The sequence below is a fragment of the Ricinus communis genome, chromosome 7, assembly GCF_019578655.1.
Source record: "Ricinus communis isolate WT05 ecotype wild-type chromosome 7, ASM1957865v1, whole genome shotgun sequence".
Taxonomy (NCBI): Eukaryota; Viridiplantae; Streptophyta; class Magnoliopsida; order Malpighiales; family Euphorbiaceae; genus Ricinus; species Ricinus communis.
In genome coordinates, this window is record NC_063262.1 from 4,320,793 (window position 1) to 4,346,303 (window position 25,511).

The window sequence follows — 25,511 nt, forward strand, 5'->3', positions numbered from 1 at the left end:
AAGGCGTATATATTAGGGACCAAAGCTACTGATTTGGAGCCAATATAGCTGGGCTATCACTAAATTGAAATGATCCAGAAATCTATAGGGCCCTCAAATGGGCCATTTTTGACACAATCGGATTATGATGGCTTCCCCCACCGGCAATCGGCGAACATCACCGTCTCATCAAATAACAATAAAATCTCAAAAACCACCGCTCCCTCTCTCCTCTAGCAAAGAAGCATACCTTTGCAGACTTTGATATTGAGACTTTAAAACAATATAGAACCCTAATTCCTCAAATTACCAGAATTTAATCTCGAAGAAGCAAAGATGGGGAAGAAACAGCACAGCAAGGATCGGATGTATATAACAAAAACAGAATGGGCCACCGAATGGGGCGGCGCTAAATCTAAAGAGGTCCATACTCCTTTCAAGCGTCTCCCTTTCTATTGCTGCGCGTATGTACACACACCTCCATTGTGATCATATTATTTACTATATGTTATGAGCTAGTGTCTGTTTAATTATGGCCTAATTTTTAATTTCGTTGCAGACTTACATTTACCCCATATGAGTCTCCAGTATGCACAGCTGATGGAAGCGTTTTCGAGATAATGTCAGTGTTCTTGTTTGATTTTTATTTAGCTTTTTATTATTGATGTTGAGTTCTTTTAGAAGACCAAAAGATAATGATATTTCAATGTGCAGGCACATTACCCCGTATATAAGGAAGTATGGGAAGCATCCGGTTACTGGAGCTCCACTTAAGCAGGAGGATCTTATTCCGCTCAATTTCCATAAGAACTCTGAAGGTTAGAGTTTTTTTCTTTTAATTGTTGCTTTCTTTTGTTCACCTTCATAAGTATGCAACTGAAGGCTCAAATCCATATCATGCATAATGAATCCTGTATGTAATTATGTAATGGTTGGAAATAGAATCTATAAATTTAACCATATCATCAGCCTGAAAATATGCTACTTAATGAGAGTGAGTACTTAGACGGAGATTAAGTCTTCAATAGTACTTAATAGGCTAATTTCCTGATGCGATTTTTTCATGGATTATTGTTTGTTTTTAATGGTTATTGTTGCTTCACTAGTTGTTTATCAGCTACTGGTGGTATTTGAGTACAACCTGTTTGGACCTGAAAATTCATGTAGATTGGCACTAGGTGAATGCTTTCTCTTGCCTGACTCAAAGTTTTATATAATCACCAAATATGGTGTTTATTTCTTATTACTATTTTTTTTTTCCCAAGACATGAGGAAAATTGCTTGGGAGGATTTAACCCACAACAGTTGTGGGTTGCCTTAATATGGTTAGCACTTAGGAGGATTTCCAAGCTAATTAGGGGAAAGAAGAGATGGGACTACTAGATAGTAGTCGGCTAAGATTGTGACTTTGTGATCCAACAACTAGAGGTGGGGTTGGGCCTGCACACGTGGCCCAAAAGTCAACCCCTAGGTGTCAATAGTAACTCATTGAGACTCTTATAAGCACATCAAACCCAGTCACTTTCCAATGTTGGACGAGGTGTTACAGGAAGATGGAATCGTATTCTTGCAATGACCAATGAGTTCAATTGTAGTTGTATAGATGAAAGAAAGTACTGATAGCACTATCCTTGTAGATAATATGCGTTCAAAGTTAATGTTTAGCTAAATACTCCTATATTTTTGCATAAAACTTTCCTCATATGCAGTGTATTCCTGTATCACTTTCAGTGCTCTCAATGCAGCTACATGTATTTTTAATGTTTCATATCCTTGAATGCATATGTTGAGAATACCTAGTTATTCTTATGTAGTGTACAGTAAATCTTATCCATGTTATTGTCCTCGATACTGACTGCAGGAGAGTATCATTGCCCTGTGCTCAACAAGGTTTTTACTGAATTCACGCATATAGTTGCTGTGAAGACTACAGGGAATGTGTTCTGTTATGAGGTTTGTTGCGTGCTGGTATTAGTATCAGTGATTTTCCCTTAATTTTTCATACGAGTCTTTATTTGTTGCTTTTACTTTACAGGCAATTAAAGAACTAAATATCAAGACCAAGAACTGGAGGGAGCTCCTGACTGATGAGCCATTCAGTAAGGAAGACTTGATAACAATACAGGTATTGATAACTCTGAGATGCATTATTTTTTACCATGCTGAAGCAGCCTACCACCTAGTAGTACTACCTAGCACAAGGGAAATGATATATAAACCCGTTCTTATATCTGCAATTGTGCTTTTGCAGAATCCCAATGCACTAGACACTAGGGTAACTCTGGATTTTGATCATGTTAAGCAGGGTCTAAAAGTTGATGATGAAGGTAAGGGATATTCGCCATTGCCAACTTCATTTGATCAAATATAGTCTTTTCTTTTTTCTTTTCCTGTTCTTTTTTCTTCCATTTGTAGTATTCTTATGACCTTCAGTTTTCATATTTCAGAGCTAAAGCATATGAGTTCAGATCCAGCCTATAACATAAATATATCGGGAGATATCAAGCAGATGCTGGAGGAGCTTGGAACTGAGAAGGGAAGGCAAACTGCACTTCATGGTGGGGGTGGCAGTAAGGCACAAAATGAAAGGGCTGCTGCCCTTGAGGCCATTTTGGCCGCAAGGTCACGCATTAAAGAGGATTCCAAATCTGATTCAAATGGAAATTCTAAACCCCCACAAACTTATAGTATTGTAGATGCTGCATCTGCTGCAGTACACGGTAGAAGTGCTGCTGCTGCTAAAGCTACGTCAGGTGATAAAACTGCTGCTCGGATAGCGATGCACATGGCTGGTGAGAGGGCACCTGTGAATGCTAAGCTGGTTAGTTTCTTACAATTTTGGGCTTTCTTCACACGCCACACCATACAATAGAGACCAACCAATAATTATTTTGATTCTATATTCAATATGCCTCTTTGCTCTCTGGTTGTTGAGCTTATGTTCTTTTCCAGTGTCGTATAGCTGATTGAGCTGCTCTAATTGTTCGCATTGTTGTTATGCTAGTATTAGGGGGTAGATGTCAAAAATTATTAGTTTTTATGTACTTGTGATTTCAGAGTCACAATTCAAATGATGGGAAATTCTACTTCTGGTTGGTTGTTTATTTCTAACTTATTCTTTTAGACGCAGTTGAAATTACTAGCAGTGTTTCTTTTACATTCTTTTGAGGAAACATGTAAAGATATGGAAGGCTAGAATGTGCTATGCTCTGTTTTGACTTGAGACTTTGTTTCAGGTAAGGAGCCGTTATACCACTGGTGCTGCTTCGCGATCCTTCACTTCTACCTCTTTTGATCCTGTCACCAAAAATGATTTTGAGTATATCAAAGTTGAGAAAAATCCAAAGAAGAAAGGTTATGTTCAGCTGCATACAACACATGGTGATTTGAACATTGAGCTGCATTGTGATATAACTCCAAGAACGTGTGAGAACTTCATCACTCTCTGTGAGCAAGGCTACTATAATGGAGTTGCTTTCCACCGTAGTATTCGGTATATTCGCCGCTTTGCTATTAACTTTATTAATTCTGATACTGTTTGGTCCTGTCGCATCAGCGCAACATGGATATTAACCAAAGATTTGTTAATTTTGTGTAGGAATTTCATGATTCAAGGTGGTGATCCTACTGGTACTGGGAGAGGAGGCGAATCTATATGGGGGAAACCTTTCAAAGATGAGCCGAATTCCAAATTGCTCCATTCTGGAAGAGGCGTTGTTAGTATGGCGAACAGTGGGCCTCACACTAATGGTTCTCAATTTTTCATCCTCTACAAGTCTGCCAATCATTTGAACTTTAAACATACAGTTTTTGGTGGGGTTGTTGGTGGCTTGACTACACTGGCAACAATGGAAAAAGTTCCTGTTGATGACAATGACCGACCTCTGGTTAGTTATTTGGAGCTCTTTCTCTTAGAATTTCATTTATTATTATTTTAGTTATAGGCATCATTTTTATTCTTTTACTGAAATATAGTTGCCATGATAAATGGAAAATGTAGCCATACATTTTCTGTTAATGGAAAGTCTTTGTAGTTTGGCTTAATGACTTCCATATAGTTGTACTTGACATTATTTTTTAAAATACACATTGGGGTTTTCTGGACCACAGAGATGATTACATAGCATGGTTTATTTGGAAATGTTATATTATATTATGTAATAAGTTGTGGGTTGAAATTGCATGTGGCTTATCTTAAGATTCAGCAAAATGTGTTTACTGCATATTTTGTGGTTATAATGCTTGTAATAATTATTCATTGGAACATTTGCTGCGCGGCAACTAAAAATAGATTAGAAACTTGAACGTAATCTATAGTGTTTGGCTCGTCAGGTTCATTGAGTAAATGCAGATTGAGCTTCTTATGATTAGGGGCCTCATTTTTGGGTCGGTTTTCTGTTGCTTATGCAGGAGGAGATCAAGATAATTAGTGTGACAATATTTGTCAATCCTTACACGGAAACTGATGAAGAAGAAGAAAAGGAGAAGGCGAAAGATGAGAAGGACGCAGAGGATGAAGAAAATGTTAGTTTCTGAACTCTGTGTATTAGCAGCTTTTGATTTTCTGTTCATTTATGCTGTGTTTTCTCTTGGAAATTCTCTAAAGTTTAGCTTGATTGTTGACATTTCAGGACAAAGTTGGGTCATGGTATAGTAATCCAGGTACAGGAACAACAGAATCCAGAACAGTGGGTGGTGGTGGTGGTGTTGGAAAGTACTTAAAAGCAAGGAATTCTCAACCTGAATCTGCTGCAATAGATGCCGGTTTAACGACAATAACAGCGTCAAAGAAAAGAAAAGTGAGTGTTCCAACCTCAGAGTTCAAAGACTTCTCCGGCTGGTGAGAATTACCAAATATTGTACAATACCTGAAACTGAAAAACATGAAAGCGGTAGGTAAATAGTGTAACCAGAGTATAACATATTCTTTTGAGGTGGTGAAAATCAAATAGATACTGCTGAGGCATTTTGTGAAAAACACTGAATTATATTCTTTCCAAGATGTATTAGTCAGAGAGACATAATTTTTTAAGTCTGATAACAAACACAGATGCAGTGTTTGTCCAGTCCAAAGAGTGCCTTCTCCCTCCCCCTCTCCTTTTTCTCAGACAACAACAATCGTGCAGGAGGAAAAATGAACATGCGTAAAGGTGAAATCAGGATTCCAACTCCCTTTCTATTGCAGCCTTTTACATGTAGGTATGATTAATATGATGGTGAATTGTCATAATCTCATGATGAACTTCTAGGACCATATTTGATGGCTTTTTTGTGAATATATATATAATTCTTTCTTCTCTCTGAACTCAAGGAGACCCCAGTCCCAGTCCCACCTTTTGTTCTATTTTTAACTTTTTGACAACTAATTTCCACCTCTATTTTCGTTGCATTTCTGAAAGTTAACATCCTCTGTTTTTCTTTTATTTTTTGTCGATTTCAATGGTCTTTTTATCAGATAGGAATTAATCATAATTTATCCTAGTTGAATAAGGAAACACATTTATAGTTAACCATTAGCTGAACTAAGTATGAGCTTTTGGGTATTGACCACCATGGCGAGAGGTTTTGGAATGTTTTTCTTTTGGGGGACACACTAGTGAAGTTATTATTTGGACTTAACTAGATATGCATAATATGGCTTAAAGTTATTCTTGTATCATGTAAGTATCTAAATTTATCAGCTAGACAACAAGTTTGATTTGGATAATGAAGAAGATACTCCTTATCAAGGAGACTTATTAATCTTTACTCTTTGTATATACATATGCAGTAACTAAAACAACAATTATTAAAACCATATGAACCAATTAATACCACAGTAGCTACAAGTATAGTATCCAGACTGTAATAAAAGGAAAATTATATTGGCTAAAAAGGTTAAAACTGACAGCCACAAGGACAGAGAAAATTGTGTGCCCATTTGTCTGTCATTTCAATTCATGCATCTCTTCTTCATCTTTTTTTTCTCTTACCTTTCTTTTAATTTTTCAAAAAAAATCACACTGCTGTTGGATAGCAAACGTAACAATGACATAATAACGCCACAAACTCCAGTCATTGTTAAACATAAAAGAATTCCCAAAAAGAAAACAAAAAAAAAGAGCCTTAATTAATTAAGGTGGCTAGCAACTTAATTGGTTGGTACCATTAATAAATATATGTAGCTTCATGCTTCACACGCAGTCTTCTTTAATGGATTTAAGGTTCTGTACAACTCTAATCACTGAATAATAGTTCTTCTTGCTCCATAATCAAAACATTAATAAGACAATTGTTTTGGTTAACAAACAACTCCTAATCCATTACCTCCACTAGTGGGAGCCATCTCAACAGAATTGGAATTTACCTCATTCACCAATTATCTTATAATTAAGAGAATTAGTTCCAATGAAAAAAAAAAAAAGAAAAGCAAATCCTTAAGAAAGGGAGAGATGGCACCAGTTATTCTTACCCCTTAGTTTTGTCACAAATATCCTAATGGCCTCATGCCACGTCAGACACACTCATCCAAGTACACCTGGACCAGGTTTTCTTTTTCTTTCTCCTTCTATCTATTTATTTATTTATAATAAGCTTATCAAAATTTATTCAATTATAAAGAGAAAAAATACCGACGGATGCCCAGAGTGTATCAATTGATTAAAGAGAAAAATTCCTTCCGATAACTAGGAAATAGAGGAGAAGATATGAGACCTTCTCAACATAAATTAGTTCATAATTATGAAAAAGAATTACATAATTAGATATTTTAATATGTTAACTTTTAATTTCACTTAGTAAAAACTTAATTTCTATTTTTTTAATTTTTAAATATCTATAATTTTAATTAAATTTAACGGACATATGAATTCTATTTTTTATAACATTTACACATTTACATACAATATACATGGTAGAGTTAGATGAACCTTACTTTAAAATAATTAAATTAATTGTGATTTTATTGAATTACATTATAAGTTAAGGTGTTAAAATAAATAAATCATATAAAGTGTGTATATATATATATATATATATATATATATATATATATATATATATTATAAAGTACAAATTATATATAGATATTTAATATATTTTAATATTTTAATTATATATTTATATCTAATTTAAACTTAATTATCTATAGATAATATTAGTCAAAATATGAAATAATGAAGCAAAATATTTAAAAATGGACTTAATAAGATGTACTGCTGTTAAGACCCAAGACGTATGGATTGGATATTTGTAAAGCAGAAATTTACATAGTCCGAGAGCAATTTAGTCATTTGTATTAGTATTAGGATCTATGAAATAATTTTTAATGCAGATAAAAATATTTATAGTCTTATCTATTAGATAAACTTATTTTAGATATATTTATCTTTATCTCTTTACCTTTCAAGAATACACATCCACTTCTTATGCATAAGCATATCATTGATCTAAGATTTTATTTTAGTATTTTATCTTTCTAGTTTTTTAAAGATTATTTTTATTATTATTAATGTACTTGACTTGAATTATTTTCTTTCTTTCTTTCTTTCATTATTAATGATATATGTTCGAGTGTGCTTCTAAGATTTGGATGGTGGAATTTTGAATTCAAGTTTATGGCTTACTTTGCATTACTAAAATCCACGGGAGTGTTCTATCTTTCTTTTCATTTTTTATTCCTTGTTTTCATATATGCTAATGACATTGAGGACAATATCAAATTTAAGTGTGGGAGAGATAAATAGAATAATTCTTTTGATAAATTTTATATGCCATGTGAATTAGCAATTCTGGTTAATTTTTGTGAAATTTTTATTTTTTTCAACTCAGTTTTTTGTTATTATTCTACAAAGAAGTCAATGACAGAATGCTATTATGTTTAGTTCTTGAATCCTTGAGTTAGGTTTTAATATATATATGTGTGTGGACTCATGAGTTTATTTACACTTAAATGATCAAGTATCCATTCTTTACATATGCACATGATGAGTAGGTTAACAAATGTGAATTAAGTATAATTAGAAGTATATGATTTATATTATTTTTTATTATTAAATTGGTTTGTTTAAGTTTAGTGGCGTATGATCCATGATATGTGAATTAGTCATTTTGTATTATTATTATTATGATTTATATTAAGAATCATTATAGGATAATATTTAGTGGAGATAATGATATCTATTGTCTTATCTATTAATAAGCTTATCTTAGGTATACTTATCTTTAGGGAGATTTATCTTGATGAATAACTCATTTATATATATATATATTTAAAAGGAAGAGAAGTCTCTCATATATGATTAAAAGACACCTATCCGAATCCATCCCAAATCTATTTAAGAAATTATTTTTGTTATCCGAACACTTCTCAAATCCGAATAAAAATACCCACATACTATCTAGGTTCGATTAAAATCAAATAACTATTAAATATATTTATAAATATTTAAATAGATAGTTAAATGATACTCATTTACCAAACTCATTTGTAATAATTAAATTTTAAAATATATTAACAAAAATTAATATAAAATATAAACTAATCAAATCAAAATATTCAAATTAAATATTAAATATATTAATATAATCTAAGTATAAATTTAGTAAAATTTAAAATAATATTCTAAATAATAAGAATAAAATAAAATTTAACATAATCGAATTCGAATAACGGATATCTGAAAGTTCAAATCCGAACCCGACACAAGTAGTAAATTTAAATTTCAAATCCATTTATTGTTATTCGAATTCGTCCTATTAAGGTTCGGTCAGGTTGGGGACCTGAAAATATCCATTCGACTACAACCCTATTCTTGACTCCAGTCCATTTTCATAAACGCTTTAGTTTGATTTTTAATTATTTTTCAAGATCAAGAAAGCTTTTGGAAAGTCATGAATAAGGACCAATTATCTTATTTTCTTGAAGAAATCTGGATATTGAGAGAGTTTTGATTTTTTATGTTTAATTATTTAATTAGCATGATCATGGGATAAGAAATGTCAAACTAAGTTTTTCTTAGTATTTAGTTTAGCTCTTCTATCTTGTATGGATCTTGCAATCTTTTTATTTAATGAATAATTTTTTATTAATATATCTTTATTAATACCAGCTATAATTATTATTTAACCATCATATTAATTTAGTAATAATAGTTGTTATAAAAATATTTTGAGTGAATGTATTATAGATACTATCTTTGCTTCAATCTATGTTGGTATAATAAATCTTAGTTGCATCATTAATTTGAGTAATTAAAGAAAAAAATATCACCATCTCATTTAATAAATCTATATTTAAAATAAAAATAAAGAGATTGTTAAGTAATTGACTAGACTAGATACTTTTTACTATATAATTTTTTTAAATTATCTCATTACATATTTATTTTACTAAATTATTTATTATTTTATGAACATTATATTTTTTAAAATGTTAATTTAGAATATTTAGATTTATTTTTAATATTTTTTAATTAATAATTAATTTTTATAATAAATGTCATTATAATTTTTCGAGAGATCTAAGTTTATCGTTTTAATATAGCATTCGGTATGTTTAAATAAATAAAGGAGGGGGTGCAGATATTCATTGTTGGCAAGTTAAATTAGTGTGACTAAACTGCCCTTTCACATGAGCCATCCACCACCTATGGGTGCACTTGGATTGGAGTTTGAGGTAATGCCTTATAGCTGCTTCTGCCAGCAAGCAATGATGTTTTCCAAGAAAGTATCCACAAACCAAGTTCTGTGCAAGAGACAAAGAATCAACACATGGAATTTTACTAATGATTGATAGAGAAAACCAAGGACAATAAAGAACCAAGAAAACTTTTTTTCAAACACAATAAACATATAGATACACCTTGATACAAGATATATATATATATATATGAAGGAGAATATATAGCATATAGCATATGTATATATCTAGGTAGGTCTAATTTTTCCAAAGAGTAAATATCCCCCAAAAAGCTTCAAACTTGCACCAAAATATATTACTAATATGAACCATCAAATAAAAAAAAGAAGAAAAATAGATTGATCTCTGCCCTTGAGTTGAGTTTATATATAAGCTGACACAGAAACAAATAAAGATGCTGAATACATATGTGTCTAATGCGTAGGCCAACCAAATCTGGATATTGTTTCTAGAGAGAATTAAGTTTGGAGTTGAGGACAACAAGGTGGAGACAATAAAAGGCCAAGTAGTGCTTGGTGGTGCAATCATAAAGAGACGACTTGGGTAATGAAGATAACTTAAAAATGAGCTTTGAGTAGTCAAGTGGGTATGAAAGGTTTAGGGTATTATATTTGCATGTACAGGAGAGGAGAGAAGCTATACATTACATACCCATCTTGAGAAATGGCCTAATATAGGTATTGTTGGTGAATGGAGTGGTAGCAGTAGCAGTAGTGGAGTATATATCATGTGGAAAGTGGATGAAAAGAGGAACAAAAGTGAAAGAAGGCATGCCTTACATATTAGAGAAGGGTACAATTATCGGTATTGGTATGGAGCATTATTTGTTTATATCAAGTGTATGTGTTGGATGTTATGGGTTTTTATGTTATATAGTATAAAGAAGGGGAAAAAAAAAAGAAAGAAAGAAAGAAAAGTGGGTGTGGTGTGTATGGTGGAGGATTTTGGCAGTGTTTGGAGAGGGATTAGGAGGCAGAGAACATGAATAGGATTATGTGTTGGAGAAGTGATGGTGGGTTTGATGATGATGATGCACGCCGGCAGCTTTACTCTTCTTTTCTTTCTATCTCTCTCCTAAGCCCAATTGGCACGCCTGCTCCCACTAAAACCTATAACATTCTCTTTCTCTTTCAAGAATTGAAAAGCTAATCCACTAACCATCTTGACCTAGCTTGTTTTCTTTTCTTTCTTTTTTCTTTTTTATGTTAATCATCTTTTGTCAGATTTGATTTCTATTCTCCATACTTGACTATTATATGCCACCTGCTTATAACTTCATTTTTATTTTCTTCTTTTACAGAAGAAAAAATATAAAAGAAAAACTCAAGCCCCACTCCATTTTCATCGATTGCTACAAAAGAAAAGCACTTTTTTTTTCCTTTTTTCCTTGGTATTAGATTCTCTTCTTATGTTCTTCTCTTTTCCCTCTCTCTCTCTCTAATTATCTTAAGCAAAAAAAGATTATTAAAAGAATAACAATACTTAAAACTAAAAATCCAAGTTCAAGATCCTAACCGACCCTATAATCATTTTTCACTGTTAAAAACACACCCCCCCTCTCTTCCCTTCAAGAAAAGAAAAAGAAAAGAAAAGAAAAAAAAAAAGAGAAAGAAAGAAAGAAAGGAGAAAAAAGACAACCCAACAAACTCGTCAAATCCATAGTAATTTCTATTGATGTGAGTCTTTGTTGGTAATTGGTTAGATGGATACGTTGTTTAGGCTAGTTAGTCTTCAACAACAGCAATCTGATCAATCTTTCAATAACTCTACTAGCAGAACCTCTAGCAGCTCTAGATCCTCAAGACAAAACAACCACCACCATCATCATCATCAGTACCAACAAGAAGACGAAGAATGCTTCAACTTTTTCATGGATGAAGAAGACTTCTCTTCGTCTTCTTCTAAACACTACTATCCTTATCACCATCAACAACAGCAACAACACACCACCGCCACCACTACTACTACTACTGTGACCACTCCTAACACTACCACTAGTACTCTTGAATCCACTGATCACTTCTCTTTCTCTCCTTCCCATGACCTAAACTTTGACTTCTCCAGCAGGTGGGCAACCGATATCCTCCTCGAAACTGCTCGTGCTATTGCTGATAAAAACAGTGCTCGTGTTCAGCAACTCATGTGGATGCTTAATGAACTTGGCTCGCCTTATGGGGACATAGACAAAAAGCTTGCATCATACTTTCTACAAGCCTTGTTCAGCCGGATGACTGATTCCGGTGAGAGATGTTACCGTACTTTAGCCTCTGCATCGGATAAAACTTGCTCTTTCGAGTCAACAAGAAAGATGGTATTGAAGTTTCAAGAGGTGAGTCCTTGGACTACTTTTGGTCACGTATCTTGTAATGGTGCAATAATGGAAGCATTTGAAGGTGAAAGTAAATTGCATATTATTGATATTAGTAACACATATTGCACTCAGTGGCCAACGTTGCTAGAAGCCCTAGCAACTCGCACCGATGAGACACCCCACTTGAGGCTAACCACCATTGTGGCTAGTAAAACAAATGGTGGTGGGGGCGGCGGCGGTGGCAATTGTGGTTTAGTTTCAGCCCAGAAAGTAATGAAAGAAATTGGAAGCAGAATGGAAAAATTTGCTAGGCTTATGGGAGTACCATTTAAATTCAATGTTATACACCATGCTGGTGACTTGTGTGACCTGAACTTATCTGAATTGGATATTAAAGAAGATGAAGCTTTAGCCATCAATTGTATAGGGTCACTGCATTCAGTTACAACAGTTGCTAATCGTAGAGATTATATAATATCAAACTTTAGAAGATTACAACCAAGAATCATCACTATTGTTGAAGAAGAAGCTGATCTTGATGTGGGTATTGATGGGTTAGACTTTGTAAGAGGTTTTCAAGAATGTTTAAGATGGTTTAGGGTTTACTTTGAGTCATTAGAAGAAAGTTTTTCAAGAACAAGCAATGAAAGATTGATGCTAGAGAGAAGTGCTGGACGTGCAATAGTTGACTTGGTTGCATGTCAGCCATCAGAGTCAATTGAACGGCGGGAAAAGGCGACACGGTGGTCCTCACGGTTGCATGCATGTGGATATAGCCCTATTCTGTTTAGTGATGAGGTATGCGATGATGTACGCGCCCTTTTGAGGAGGTATAAGGAAGGCTGGTCAATGACACAGAGCGGCCACGCCGGAATATTCCTATGCTGGAAGGAACAGCCGGTCGTGTGGGCTAGTGCATGGAAACCTTGATGATTGATGTTTTTCTTCTTAATCTTAATTTTTCTTTTCATATTTTTAAAATCAAAGTTTGGTGAGTGATTAGCAATAGTTATGTGTTTTTCTTGGCACGTGCAATGGGATGGTTTGTGGAGGGTGGTGTTGGTGGTGACGGCGGGCGCGGTGGTGGTAGAGAAGGGAGAGATGTAGGGAATTTGCTTTGATTTGAATAGGACTGAAGTAAATTAATTTTCATTAATCATTGTTTTTTTTTCTTTTTACCATTTGTGATTATTTTTATTGGGAAAATAGCTTATGGCACTTTAATTGCGATGGAAATTGTATAATATTTTGGTAAATTTCATGCATGTCTTTTGATTTTATTGACTCCATTTCCATTCAGAGTATGAAAAGTTTTAGTAATTCAGATTTTTAAGCTTTAATAATCTTTCGTACCAAAAGGGTTGTTGAACTGGCAACTATTAAGACAAAAAGTGGCTGGTTGAATTAGTTGGTCCTAGCTTTAATTAGAGAACAATTTGTTTGGTCAAATTAATCAGGATCGGGAATTTGGTTTCAGGTTTAATATTAAAACTAAAACAGAATTTAATTAGCTCAATTAGTTATAATATGTCTATTTCCCATTTTATTTATACAAAATTGTTATTCCACTATAAATAAAAAAAAATTATATATATTGACATATCCTCTATTATTTAAAATTAATAAATTTATATAACTATTATATATAAAAAAAAACATAAATAAATTTTTTTTTATTTAATTAATTATACTAGTTCAAATCCTGATTAATACATAACGAAAGAGCTAATGAATACTTAATAGTCTCGTGCAAAAGACAACATAATTTCATGGCCATAATTGCACCCCTAACAACAAGAAATGTGCATAATATAATCAAGGGTCCGCTGTTGACTATAACTGGCCTGCTCCATTAGCTCTAATTTTTTAAGGGTACAATTGAAGAAAAAAGGCAGGTAACTAAAAAGATGGACATTTTGTAATTTCTTTTGTTAATTAGAGAACGCCCCTGCCTCTCTAAACCGCTATTATCTATTAATTCTTGACATAAATGGTTGGTGCATGACTGCATATTATAATTAGCCTATTATTTGATTAATTAAATTATAGTTTCTTCTCTTAATGTATGAGGCCAAATTTGAATAGGTTGGTATTTGGTAGCAATAGGGAATATATATATATATATTAGGAGGTGATATCAGCTTACAGGTGCAAAAGGGTATACAAATATCATCAAATAAATTACTCATAAATATTTAAAGGTCGTCATCTAAAATGGGTCCTTTAGAATCTTAGGACGGCAACTGGGTTAGGATGTGTTTGTGGGGAATCTCATTAAAAAGAAGAAAAAGGGTGTTTGGTCATTAGTGGCATTGAAGGTTTTTAAGTGGCCAGCATGCTGCACTCTGCATTAATCTATTAATATGGTCTTTCTCCATTTCTTTTTTAAGCCTTTCATCTTCTTTTTCTTTCTTTCTTTGTTTCTTTAATAACCATAGAGATATTGAAGCTTTAACCAAATTGTTCATATATATATATAATATATATACACAATCTTGCCCCCACCACCAACTCCATGAGTCACCAAAAGAACAAGCTCGTGAATGGTGGTGTAATATAACGTTAAGAAGTGAGTACTTTTGGCCCACGATATTATAAAATTAAAGTTAAAAAGAAGAATAATTGTAATGGGAACTTCTTTTTAGGGTTCCCATTTTAATCTTCTGATAAGACTTGCCTCCTCCATGTTAACACACCCACACCCTTTCCACTGCCAAACTGTTCTTTTATTTTTTTATTTTTTCTTTTGAAATTTCTCCTTTTTATTAAATTAATTGTCTATCCTCTGTTTACGTGTGTTTGCAGTTTGGGCACATTTTGCTTTGTAAATTTATTAAAGGTAGTATTGGACCCATACCTTCTTTATCTTAAAGCTTTCCACAGCTTCGATCTTTTCTACTATTGACTGTGAATGACCACCTATCTAGCTTTAGCTGTCTCTGCCTCCAAATCCTTTTCATGGGTCCAATCTCATGTGGCAGCTCCGTGGAGAAGATGAACAGCTTCCATTTATTTTATCATGTGGTTATCAAGAACACATAATTAATTTAATTAATTTCACATATATAGCATTTTTGGGCTATGTGTAAAGAGAAAAGTTATTTAGTTATATGTGCGTTTCTGTATATGTATATTCTTTAAGAGAATAAGATGGATTACTCTAGATATCAATGTTGATTATTTGCCTAGTGAAATTGAAATATTAAAATAAAGAAATACCTATCAATCTTATATTTTAAGTTTAATAAATTTGAAGAAAATGTTTTTTTATAAAATAATATTGAAAGTATCTATAAAAGAAAAAAAAAAGCATAAATAAAAAGGATATTTAATTATGACGCATATAACATAGTATTAAGTATATTTTAAATTATGATATTTAATTATAGTTGTTGAATGAAAAATTTATTAATAGAATAATAAATTAGTTTTTAAAGATTATATATAATATAAATATAAAATTTAGTAATATTTATATACAATTTTCAGATTTCCAGTACAAATTTAATTGTATAACAAGGTTATATAAGACATGTGTTTTGAAATAAGTACATATAGAAATAGTTCTATTATTTCCATATTATATTCACCCAATGTTGCGAAATTCAAACTTAAAGACCATTCCAAGCCTCTAATAATGGTGATGTCCCTCTATTGATATTATTGGCCTTCAAGATTGCACTTTCTCTTAAAGTTATTATTATTATTATTATTATTATTCTTTTGAAGAAAATATCAGAAATCCCTGTGGTCTTTTTTCTTTTTATCAAATTTATGTTTTTTTCGAATTTTTTATTTTTTAGATTTACAATTTCGTATTGATTTTCTGTAAAATAATTGAAAACAACTAAAAGCAAATTAAATTCGATTGAAAATCAATTAAAAACAACCACACTGAAAAAAATAATAATAATAAAAACCTTTATTTACTAGTAAGAGAAAAAGAAAATTCACACTGTAAAAATGATTTTTTTTTTTTTTTTTGGGTTGATCTTAATATAATTTTGAAAAAGTTGTCTATTTATTTTGGGGATTAAAATTAGAAGTTAGATAGTTTGGGGAAGCATGAGTTGGTGTAAAAGGGAACCACCCGAAATCACTGGGTACTGGATGCACTCTGTTGCTTTACATTGGGCTTCAAGACTCGGTTCAGGCCCAGCCTCATATCCCAATTTTAAACGAGCAGCAAGCGAGTTATATAGCTGTAATATCCTCCACTTGCAGCAGCAACGGTAGCCACGTGGATTTGTCACTTTATTTTCTTTTTCCTTTTCTTTATTTATGTATTTTTTTTGTTCTTTTGAAGGGCCAATAGTGACTTATTTCTCATTACAAAAATAATAAGAAATCACCTAAATCTTTTCAAATCTTTCAAAGGAAAATATCAATTAAATACTTCCTGATGAATATTTGTTTATTTAATTGTAGCATTAGACTAAAAGGAGATATATTTATTTTATTAAAAAAAAAACCATAACATCAGGATGAATATAAGAAAAATCAATTTGATACAAAGAGTAAATTGGTTTTATGATATGGCAATTATTGGTTAGAAATAAAGATTAAATTGAGACATTCATGTATCTATTATAAACTAAGTCCGACCATACATGATATCATCGCAGGCCAGGCCACAATTCACAGAAAGACTTTAATTGAACTTTTTAAAATGAATATGAATGCAACCACTCCGTGGGGGTCATTGTCTTGGAGTTATCCATTAGGCCGATCTTCAACGTTTTGATTGGGGATGGAATTGGGGACCATATATAATCTTTTATTTCTTTTCTTTTCCTTTGGTGAGACGTTTCATCATAATGTATTATTTCCATGGTCCCTTTCGTAAATTTGGCCCAAAGAAAATGGTAGTTGATATATGCTTGTAGCATTATTATCAATGTCATCACTTCTTACTCCTCTATTTCTTTCTTTCTCATCTCAGACTCTTCATAACAAGTCTCATATCATTAACAGGGAAAGAGGAGTTTGAAACTACTTATCTGCTTTACTTAACATGCAGTTTACTTGTCATGGTTTTGAAAAATCAACAATCATGACATAATCATTGCCAAAATTACTTCAGTGCAAGTAATTGTTGTTTTCTATTTTAGGTTTTTACTAATTCATCTATGAATTAAAGATCAAATTCCTATAACTCGATCCCCAGTTTTGCCTCTAACAAAAAAATAATCCATATAGAATTCTCAGATTCGTAGACGACTTGCTGTTCTATCGATTTGAAGTTGAAAATGAATATAAAAGATTATAATCTTCATTAAAATTCAACCATTTTTAGATTGTCAGAAACAGAAAAAGGATTGCCATTTGATTCTCATAACAGTCTTGTCACAAGCATAAATTTTGCATGTACGAGAAGCTGACAGCAATTGCTTCAACTGTAAAGTAAGGTTAATAGCAAAATTTCCAATTGATGAATTTTTTCTCCCAACAAACATCCAGCCCTCCTCAAAGCTAATATTAACATCACCTACATATGGGGAATTTATACTGTAAGGGTGAAAGGATATGCCAAGAGCATTTCACTATGATACATTAAATAAGATATTAACCTGTCATTTCAACCCTCTCCATCCAGAAGGGAGCCTCCACTTTCTATGCCAGTAAATTGATACTCTTGACCATACTGGGAACCCGAAATTAAATTCAAGTGGTCGATCGGCCCGTCCGCCAACTATCAAAGGTAACCATACATATCTTGAATCCCTCAAGTCAGCAGGATTCCACCGATCTGCCATGAAAATAAATGAACCTGGAAGCCCTGTCAAAGGAATTACAAATGTGCTTTGTGCAAAAAATGTTGTAAGGCGGAAAATCTTGTTCCCTCCAATGCATGGGTTTCCCATAGTTTCCCATGGCCCCATGATTGATTCAGCTGCATGAGCTAGGGCTTCATTCGGCGCCCAGCCAGTGCACCCTGATGTGATCATGTAGTAAGTCCCCTGATGCTTAAATAGTGCTGGGGCTTCCCGGTGTTGTCCAATAAGTATCCGTCTCATAACATGTGTGACATCAAGGTAATTGTCCGTAAGCGGTCCAATGTGAAGCTCGCTATTGTCCTCGGAGGAATATATAAGATAAGCCACACCGTCATCATCTTTGAAGATTGTCATATCTCTGCTTTCAAATCCATGGGGCCGTTTGCTATGGACGTAATCAAAGGGACCAGTTGGGGAATCACTAATGGCAATACCAACGGCAGCTTTAGTGTAGTTGACATCGTCAATATGCATCCACATCACATATTTTCCGGTCTTGTCATTGTGAATCACTTTTGGCCTTTCAAGAACATTAGACTTATGCAGGTCATGGGTTTCATTCATATCTTCTGCAGCCAATACAATTCCCTCATTCTTCCATGTCCAGAGGTCTTTGGAGGAATAGCAACCAACTCCTATAATGTCAACCTGAATGAAAGTGTACAAAAACCCTAATGAGTTGCACATAAACTCTGATGAGCATGCTAATAAGAAGGCTAAGAATGGCATAAAAAAATAATAAACAGAAATGTGTAGAGTCGGACAAAACAAGACAGGATTTAGCATGGTAAATTCTGTTCATGGTAAAAACGAGTGTAATCGCATTCATTTTAGATGCACACACAAAAGGCTTGAATCCATTATGATGAATCATCATCATAAAAGGATCCATGAATTTGATACAGCGGTGTGTTTATTCTTCTCACACTTTAACAATTAATAAGCACAAATACACGACCATCTAGTGTAACTGCAGAAGGTAGAATGGTTTCATTTATATCTCCTGACACAATGAATTCACTTATATCTCATGACACAAGTGATTCACATCTATGTCATGAAACTTTTAAACACCTCAATAAACTCTAGAAACTACATCATGTAACTGATGTTCTGGAAAAAATCTTATAGAAAAAGAAAATCTTCTATTAGAAAACCATAAATAAAATGTTCTTGTCTTAACTTTCCTATATGATAAGTAAAAGAATCTTTCTGCATTTACAAAAACCTATTCACTTGCTTTTAAAGAGTATATTACTATAAATTAAAGTAACCCATACAAAAATAAAATCATATGATAATCTATTAGTATCAATCCTTAAACTGGATAATGAGATTTAAAGCAAAATTAGAACTGTTCCTTTGTATGAAGACACTTAATTTTCAAAAGTTCTACAGCGCAATACTGTCTCTTAGAAACCCAATAAAACAGAATAATAGCATGTATGGACCATTTCAAACTGGAAAATATATATTTTCTATTTCATATTACTAAAGAGCACAAGCCTTCCACAGTTTCAAACATTTTAAGGTAATAATAATGTTTAACAATGATAATTCTTTTAAAAGAATTCAAGAGAATCTCAAATCACCAAAATTCAAGTACAAATTATTAGTTAGCATGTCACATGTGATAGACAAGAAAACATCTTATTTACATTAAACACCAAAAATATAATATTTAAAGGCTACTGTTTAGTCAGACGATGCAAAAAAGTAACAAAAAGAAATACTTAAATCCAGCATGTAAACAGCATTCATATTTGAACTAGAATTTTGATTTATAAGCTAAAACAGAAAGAGCATTCCAAATACAGATATCTCTGCTTAATGAAAAATGTAGTGTAGCGACTTTTTATATTTTTTTTCAGGGGACGAAGAATCATACTCAGCATGTTAAGACAGTATTTCGAACTTAAAATGTTACCACAAGTAGATACCAGCAATATCTTAAATTTACAGTTTAGATACATCCCAATAAAAAATTAGCAGTTCCTATTCCTAGTTCTTTTATTACATTAACTGGTGACACATCTGTAATTTTAAGCAATTTGATCATTTAAAGGTTAGCTTAACTAAGGTTTTGAGTTCGAGCCTTGCGTATGCAGTTACATTAAAACTAGTGTTTTAACACCCGTAAAGGTCTTTCCCGGAAAGCTATAGATTAACTCTAGATATATGTACACTAAAAAAAGAAAGGATTCAAATTATTAAGCAGGCAATGACTAGGAAAAACAGGATAATTTAATAGCTTACAATGGACTAGGAAAAACAGGATGATTTAATAGCTTACAATGGACTAGGAAAACAGGATAATTTAATAGCTTACTCCATCCAGTTGACATGGAAAATAAGCAAATTTGCCTTGGAAGCAAAAAGAAAAACTGGTTCATATTAAAAATCTACACAACCAAAAAGCTCAAACTTACAGGTGACACTTGATGTCCCTAACAAGTTACAACTTGATCAGATAGGTTTTAGAACTATATAAACAAACTGCTCAATTTAAAACCTCAAATTTGCAGAAACTACATAACTCAAACTGAAACTTGAAAAGGCTCAGACAAAGTTTATCTCTCTAAGACACCTTTCTTTCACAAAAATCCATTGCAATTGGGCCTTATTTATCTTAGCCTAAAAATTTAACCTTGTAGGCAAAGGTGCAAGAATATTCTACATCGACACATTTTACATCTTATGTATGAGAATAAGATAAAAGCCTATATTCTAAGACATGTCGAGCAGTGAGGAAGAGAATTGCACAATCTTATGGTTAGAAGGTATCTTTCTTTTGTGCATGGCCTGGTCACAAGAACAAGAAAAGCAACTCCCCTTTTAAGGACTCAGACCAAGATTGTATTAAAGGTGCTAAACTTTAAAAGAAAACAAAAAGAAAAAGAGAAAAAGTCATGGCTACATAACATACACTTTCTCCATTTCATACTAATTCTTGTTTTTAGTACTTCACTTAGATTAAGAAAATATTTAATAAGCTTAACTATAGAAAAAAAGAAGAAGCTAAATAAGACTAAATTACCCTTCTGTAGATAATGTCAAATTTTATTACACCTATTCCAACACAAGGATAAAATAGGAAAGAAAGAATTAGTGTTGCATTAGATATATAAAAACGACAGAAAATTGGAATTTTTTTCTATTTGAAAAAGAGTCAATTACTATGGAATGGAGGGAGTGTTCTATATGTAGGCTAAGTGTTCTATATATAGGCTAAGTGAATGTGGATCTGATCAGAAAATTAGAAGTTTACAGTTTCACATAATTGCATTTTTAAACACACTGATCAACATGATTGCAGATTGGATAGTCTAGCATCATTATATGGCTACAGTCTCGTTTACTACAGACTTCCTTCCACAAACTCACTATTGAACTCTTAATAGGAGTTTCTCAGCCTCATTTAATTGCTTGAAGATATCAGATCAGAACTCAGATAATAGGAGGCAATCCAAATATAAAAGAGTAAATAGAATATCACCTGCTTAACTACCCAACTGCAATCCCTTCTAATCAGTGTAAGCCTTGCCTTAACCCACGAAAAGAGCACAAAACCCCATAGCCAAATGGTAGCAAATGACAAGTCCAAGCTCTAGAGCAATATAGAATCATATAGTGCTCATGCTCCATTACCTCCAACCAGACCTTGGTCTTTAAAAGTGGTTATTTGCAGATTTAGCTCTGGGTACAGGATAAAAAAGAATGTATCCACATTGCATACTCATGGCATAATAATGCATGAGCTAATATGTGTCGAAAGAAAAAGACATACTGTAAGGTGAAAGCACACAACCTAAGCTATATTGTCTACATATGGCAGAAAATTGCATAATTATCTAACCTACAGGACTTTTAGGACATGAGGGTTAGAGAAATTATACCCATAAACTTCAAGTAATGCTCTAAAGGCTTAGACTAGGTTTGTGTAGTTCAAAATAAATAGGAAAAGATATTGAAAACATCATTTGAAGGCTGTATTTTTATTAGCAATTATGAGCTTCATATTCGATCTAAAATATAAAACGTACTCATCCACTTCTCAATAGATTCTATTGTCAAACATCACTCTTGCAATTCTGATCTCAGTAATGCAGTGTGACAGATAGGAGTTTTAACATCCTCTACAGTCGATTGAAACAACCCAATCCTTAAAAGAATTTGGACAAATGGAAGCCAACCAGCTTTAAGAGAGAAAATAGAACATCAATTGTTTAACTATCTACTATATCTACCCGTGACTCCAGGACATTATTACTACAGCATACCAGAGGAGCAGAAACCTGATGGGGCATGTAAATTGTTCCAGAGAATTCCAAAACCATCATGTAGACGCTATGCATCCTAGGAGTGGCCATCAAAGCTGAAACTAATCTAGTGGTACAGAATCCATCATTAGAATGTCAAATTCTATATCAAGAATTAAAGCAGTTTAGAACTTGAGGATTTTGTGGCTCAGTATAAAAGACAACTTTCCCAAGTCTAAGCTAACAACTGTGAGCAATACAATGGAAATGAACATCATTCACAAGCTAGCTACATCAACTGCTACCAAAAATGCTAATGTAAATTAATAACTTACTCGTGCTGCTCCTTTTTTATGAGCATGGTAAGTAGGTCCATCTTTATACTCTCCATACCAATAGTAGGTCTTCGATCTCTCATCATACAGAATACCTCCTCCATGAGCTTGAATAGGATTTCCCTCAGTATCCAACCAAATTCTCCCAGGATGATAGTAGAAGCTATTGTTTCCAGCATCATTAGTTGGATCTATAGCATTTTTCATGCCAGGAAAGAATACGTGTCTAAGTTGGGAATTCTCATCAAGAAATTCATCAATCAATGTGGTTGGCCTCTTAGGCCTTCGTTTTGCAGCCCGTGGCGATCTTCTTCCCCTTGGTGGGGGAATTTGGATATTCTCCTCCTCCACCTCTTCAAGTTCACGGATGACAGGGTGACGACTTGCACGGAATTGAATCTCTCCACTTTTTCCACCATTGTAACCAACAAGGGAGCATAAGTGAAGGAAAAGCAGAAACCCCACCAAGCTCCACAGCACAGCAGACATAGAACATCTGCCCCCTGCATTGCAAGGGAAAGTTGTTGATTTCCTGTATTTGTTCCTGATCCTCATTTTCTCACTTCTTTTCTTTTTATCTCCAAGATAATGCTGCAATTAAAAAATGCAACATATAGAGATCCAATGAACCCGACCAAACAGAAGTGACCAAATTTTTTCAATTTCAACAAAGTTCAGGATAAACTCTAAAACTGTATTTGTAATGAAAAAAATCTTTACATTTGCAAACTTCAACTGCCAAACCCATTTTTCATAAAGCAAAATATTTATCAAATTCTAAATTCGCTGTCCAGAAAAGAATTCAAGACAGATAGAACAAACCTTATTTATCTATAAAGAAAAAACAACAGGGTCTTTACTCTTTCCCAATTCATTTTTTAAAACAATACTAAAAAAAAAAAAACAAGAAGTAAAGACCAAAGTTAAAACAACTCACCTGACCAGTTCCGGACCATGAGCTGATCAAAATTTCCAGACATGAGCTTTACTGCAGATGCTCTTTTGAGTTCAAGCAGAACTTAAAAAGAAAAAGCAATTCACACTCCACAGCTCACTTCACTGTATCATTGACTATAAAGAATCCTCTCATCTAAGAACACAGACCCAGTGAATGAGGGTCAAAAGGAAAACACAAGAAGGGAGACAGAAGATTAAAAAAGAAAACAGAGAGGTTGGGTAGTTTATTTCTGGTTCAATTTGGATCTGACGAGGTTTGATGACTGATAAAGACTTAAGACCAAAAGAATATAAAACACTATATAATCTTTACATATATGTAGATGTATATATTTATATCTATCTATTTCTCGATAGCGTTTGTTGGGGTGATTTCTGTTCTCGGCCTTGGGTCTTGTTGTCTAGAAAGATATGGTGTTGTCTAATGAACTAATGATTTGATGGGTTTGCTTGCTTGCTTTGCCTCTTTCTTTCTTTTAATTTTCTCTCTACCTCTATGATGTTTCTTTTTCTTTTACAGCATCCAATGGAGTTTTGACATTTTTAATCTCAAACAAGACACCTCAATCTGAAGAATGATATTCAAACAAAAATCCTTTTTCTGATTTTCTTTTGAGATTTGTTTAGATATTCTGACTTTAAGTGCAACACCCTTGTCAATATTGTTAAGTAAAATTCACTTGTTGATTTAGTTCCTTCTTTAAACTATTTTGATACTCATGGTTGAAATTATGTTAATTCAATACAGGATTACGTAACAGTAAACCTCATTGTGCTTTCCTGTTGATGTCAGCAACATATTTAATGTAATTTAATTTCAAAATTTTTATTGCACCAGAAATTCAAGATTTTTTACCAATATTGTATATATATATCTAACAATAAATTTTTTAGATAGACTTTTCCCATCATTTATACATATTTAATAGTAAAAAGTTACATAATGATGTCATATACTTGAATTAATTGATTTTATAATATAAATATACATGTTGTAAAAAGAACATTATTACTTGGCGTGGCACCTATCTATAAGTATGGTAAATAGAATCTGTTGAAGAATTCTGAGAATTAGTGAATTTCAGCCAGTTATTTTGATTGATAAAAGAAATTGATGCATATGACAGATCCATTGTACATTATCATGAGAAGCATGATGGTTTTTGTCAACCATGATGCAATTAGATTTGCATGTTATAATTAATCCGTTGTATGTTCTTATTTTCACGTCGCCAATCATAGTGGATTTTGATTAGATTTTCATTTCTCCTTTTGGAAATTTGTACATGTTCGTTATCAACTTTTTCATGTAGTACATGTAGTTTGTGCCCAAATTGTTTCTCATAATTATTTGCATATCACAATTACTTGAATATGTATTGAGTGTCTTAAATTTTCAAATGATTTTACGAACGTCGTGGTGAAAAAGAATTTATATAGTCATATTTATGAGAAATTATTACCCAATTATTCTTTTTCTACTTTATTTTAATCAGAAAATATTTTAATTTAATAAAACTAGTCGTTTATTAATGCACTGTACGACTGTTATTATTATTTTAATTATAAAATTAAATTAATAGATATAATTTAATAAATTTTTTAATATTTAACATTACTTTGTACAAATTAATTATTTATAAATTTTTTAATATAATAATATAAAAATTATTAATTAATTTTAATTTAAAATATCAATATGATTGATATTACTGTTATTTTAAGATTAAGTAAAATTAAAATTTTATTTATTATTAAATATAATATTTAAAATATTATTTAATTACAAAACTAATATATTAGTCACTGCACCATCCGCTAAAACTTGTTCCTTTATAATGCATTTAGCCTACTGAGATAAGATCAAAGCTTAATTTTATTTCCAAATAGTTATTTCGTCTCTTTGTTATTATTATTTTTTTTTTAAGTTATGAAATGATGAAGAAACTCTTGGAATAAGTTGGTAAGCTTGCTCTAGGATTAAGCATTGCCAGCTAAATCAATTTGGTAATTATCCACACAACTACTGCCAGAATCTTTTATTTTTTATTTTTAAATGTTGCGTTGGCTTAGTTGACCAATTTTTATTATCTGCCCAACTTTTATGGCTTAAATTCAAATAGTACTAATCTTTCAATTTATTTTTTAAAATATTTTTGATTTAATATCTATTGAAATTAGTTTAATATCTATTAAAATTACAATGATTTTTTT

General features: G+C 32.4%; 3 protein-coding genes across 6 annotated transcripts; 2 read left to right on the forward strand and 1 right to left on the reverse strand.

Moving 5' to 3' along the window:
* The first annotated feature begins 67 nt into the window (after nucleotides 1–67).
* LOC8283368 (peptidyl-prolyl cis-trans isomerase CYP65) lies at nucleotides 68–5,045 on the forward strand. 2 transcript variants are annotated; one of them, XM_002525229.4, is made up of 11 exons: nucleotides 68–443; nucleotides 539–601; nucleotides 694–797; nucleotides 1,841–1,932; nucleotides 2,015–2,104; nucleotides 2,231–2,306; nucleotides 2,427–2,800; nucleotides 3,216–3,472; nucleotides 3,578–3,866; nucleotides 4,390–4,503; nucleotides 4,611–5,045. In XM_002525229.4, exons 1-11 carry the CDS (start codon nucleotides 316–318, stop codon nucleotides 4,821–4,823), a joined length of 1,800 nt encoding a protein of 599 aa, XP_002525275.1. In that variant the 5' UTR covers nucleotides 68–315; the 3' UTR covers nucleotides 4,824–5,045. The 2 variants fall into 2 exon arrangements, with proteins under 2 accessions (XP_002525275.1, XP_015578514.1); XM_015723028.3 differs by having other exon boundaries at nucleotides 68–402.
* A 4,774-nt stretch (nucleotides 5,046–9,819) lies between these two features.
* LOC8283369 (protein SHORT-ROOT) lies at nucleotides 9,820–13,249 on the forward strand. Its single transcript, XM_002525230.4, has one exon. It carries the CDS (start codon nucleotides 11,361–11,363, stop codon nucleotides 12,897–12,899), a length of 1,539 nt encoding a protein of 512 aa, XP_002525276.1. The 5' UTR covers nucleotides 9,820–11,360; the 3' UTR covers nucleotides 12,900–13,249.
* Nucleotides 13,250–17,356: 4,107 nt separating this feature from the next.
* LOC8283370 lies at nucleotides 17,357–23,908 on the reverse strand. Of its 3 annotated transcripts, XM_048377188.1 has the most exons (4): nucleotides 23,278–23,908; nucleotides 22,341–22,931; nucleotides 17,540–18,394; nucleotides 17,357–17,457 (listed from the first exon to the last, which is right to left on the reverse strand). In XM_048377188.1, the coding sequence occupies exons 2-3, from the start codon at nucleotides 22,893–22,895 to the stop codon at nucleotides 17,543–17,545; spliced, it is 1,407 nt and encodes a 468-aa protein (XP_048233145.1). In that variant the 5' UTR covers nucleotides 22,896–22,931; nucleotides 23,278–23,908; the 3' UTR covers nucleotides 17,357–17,457; nucleotides 17,540–17,542. The 3 variants fall into 3 exon arrangements, with proteins under 3 accessions (XP_048233145.1, XP_015578555.1, XP_015578553.1); XM_015723069.3 differs by having other exon boundaries at nucleotides 17,357–18,394; nucleotides 22,341–22,843; XM_015723067.3 differs by having other exon boundaries at nucleotides 17,357–18,394; nucleotides 23,278–23,907.
* Nucleotides 23,909–25,511: the final 1,603 nt, after the last annotated feature.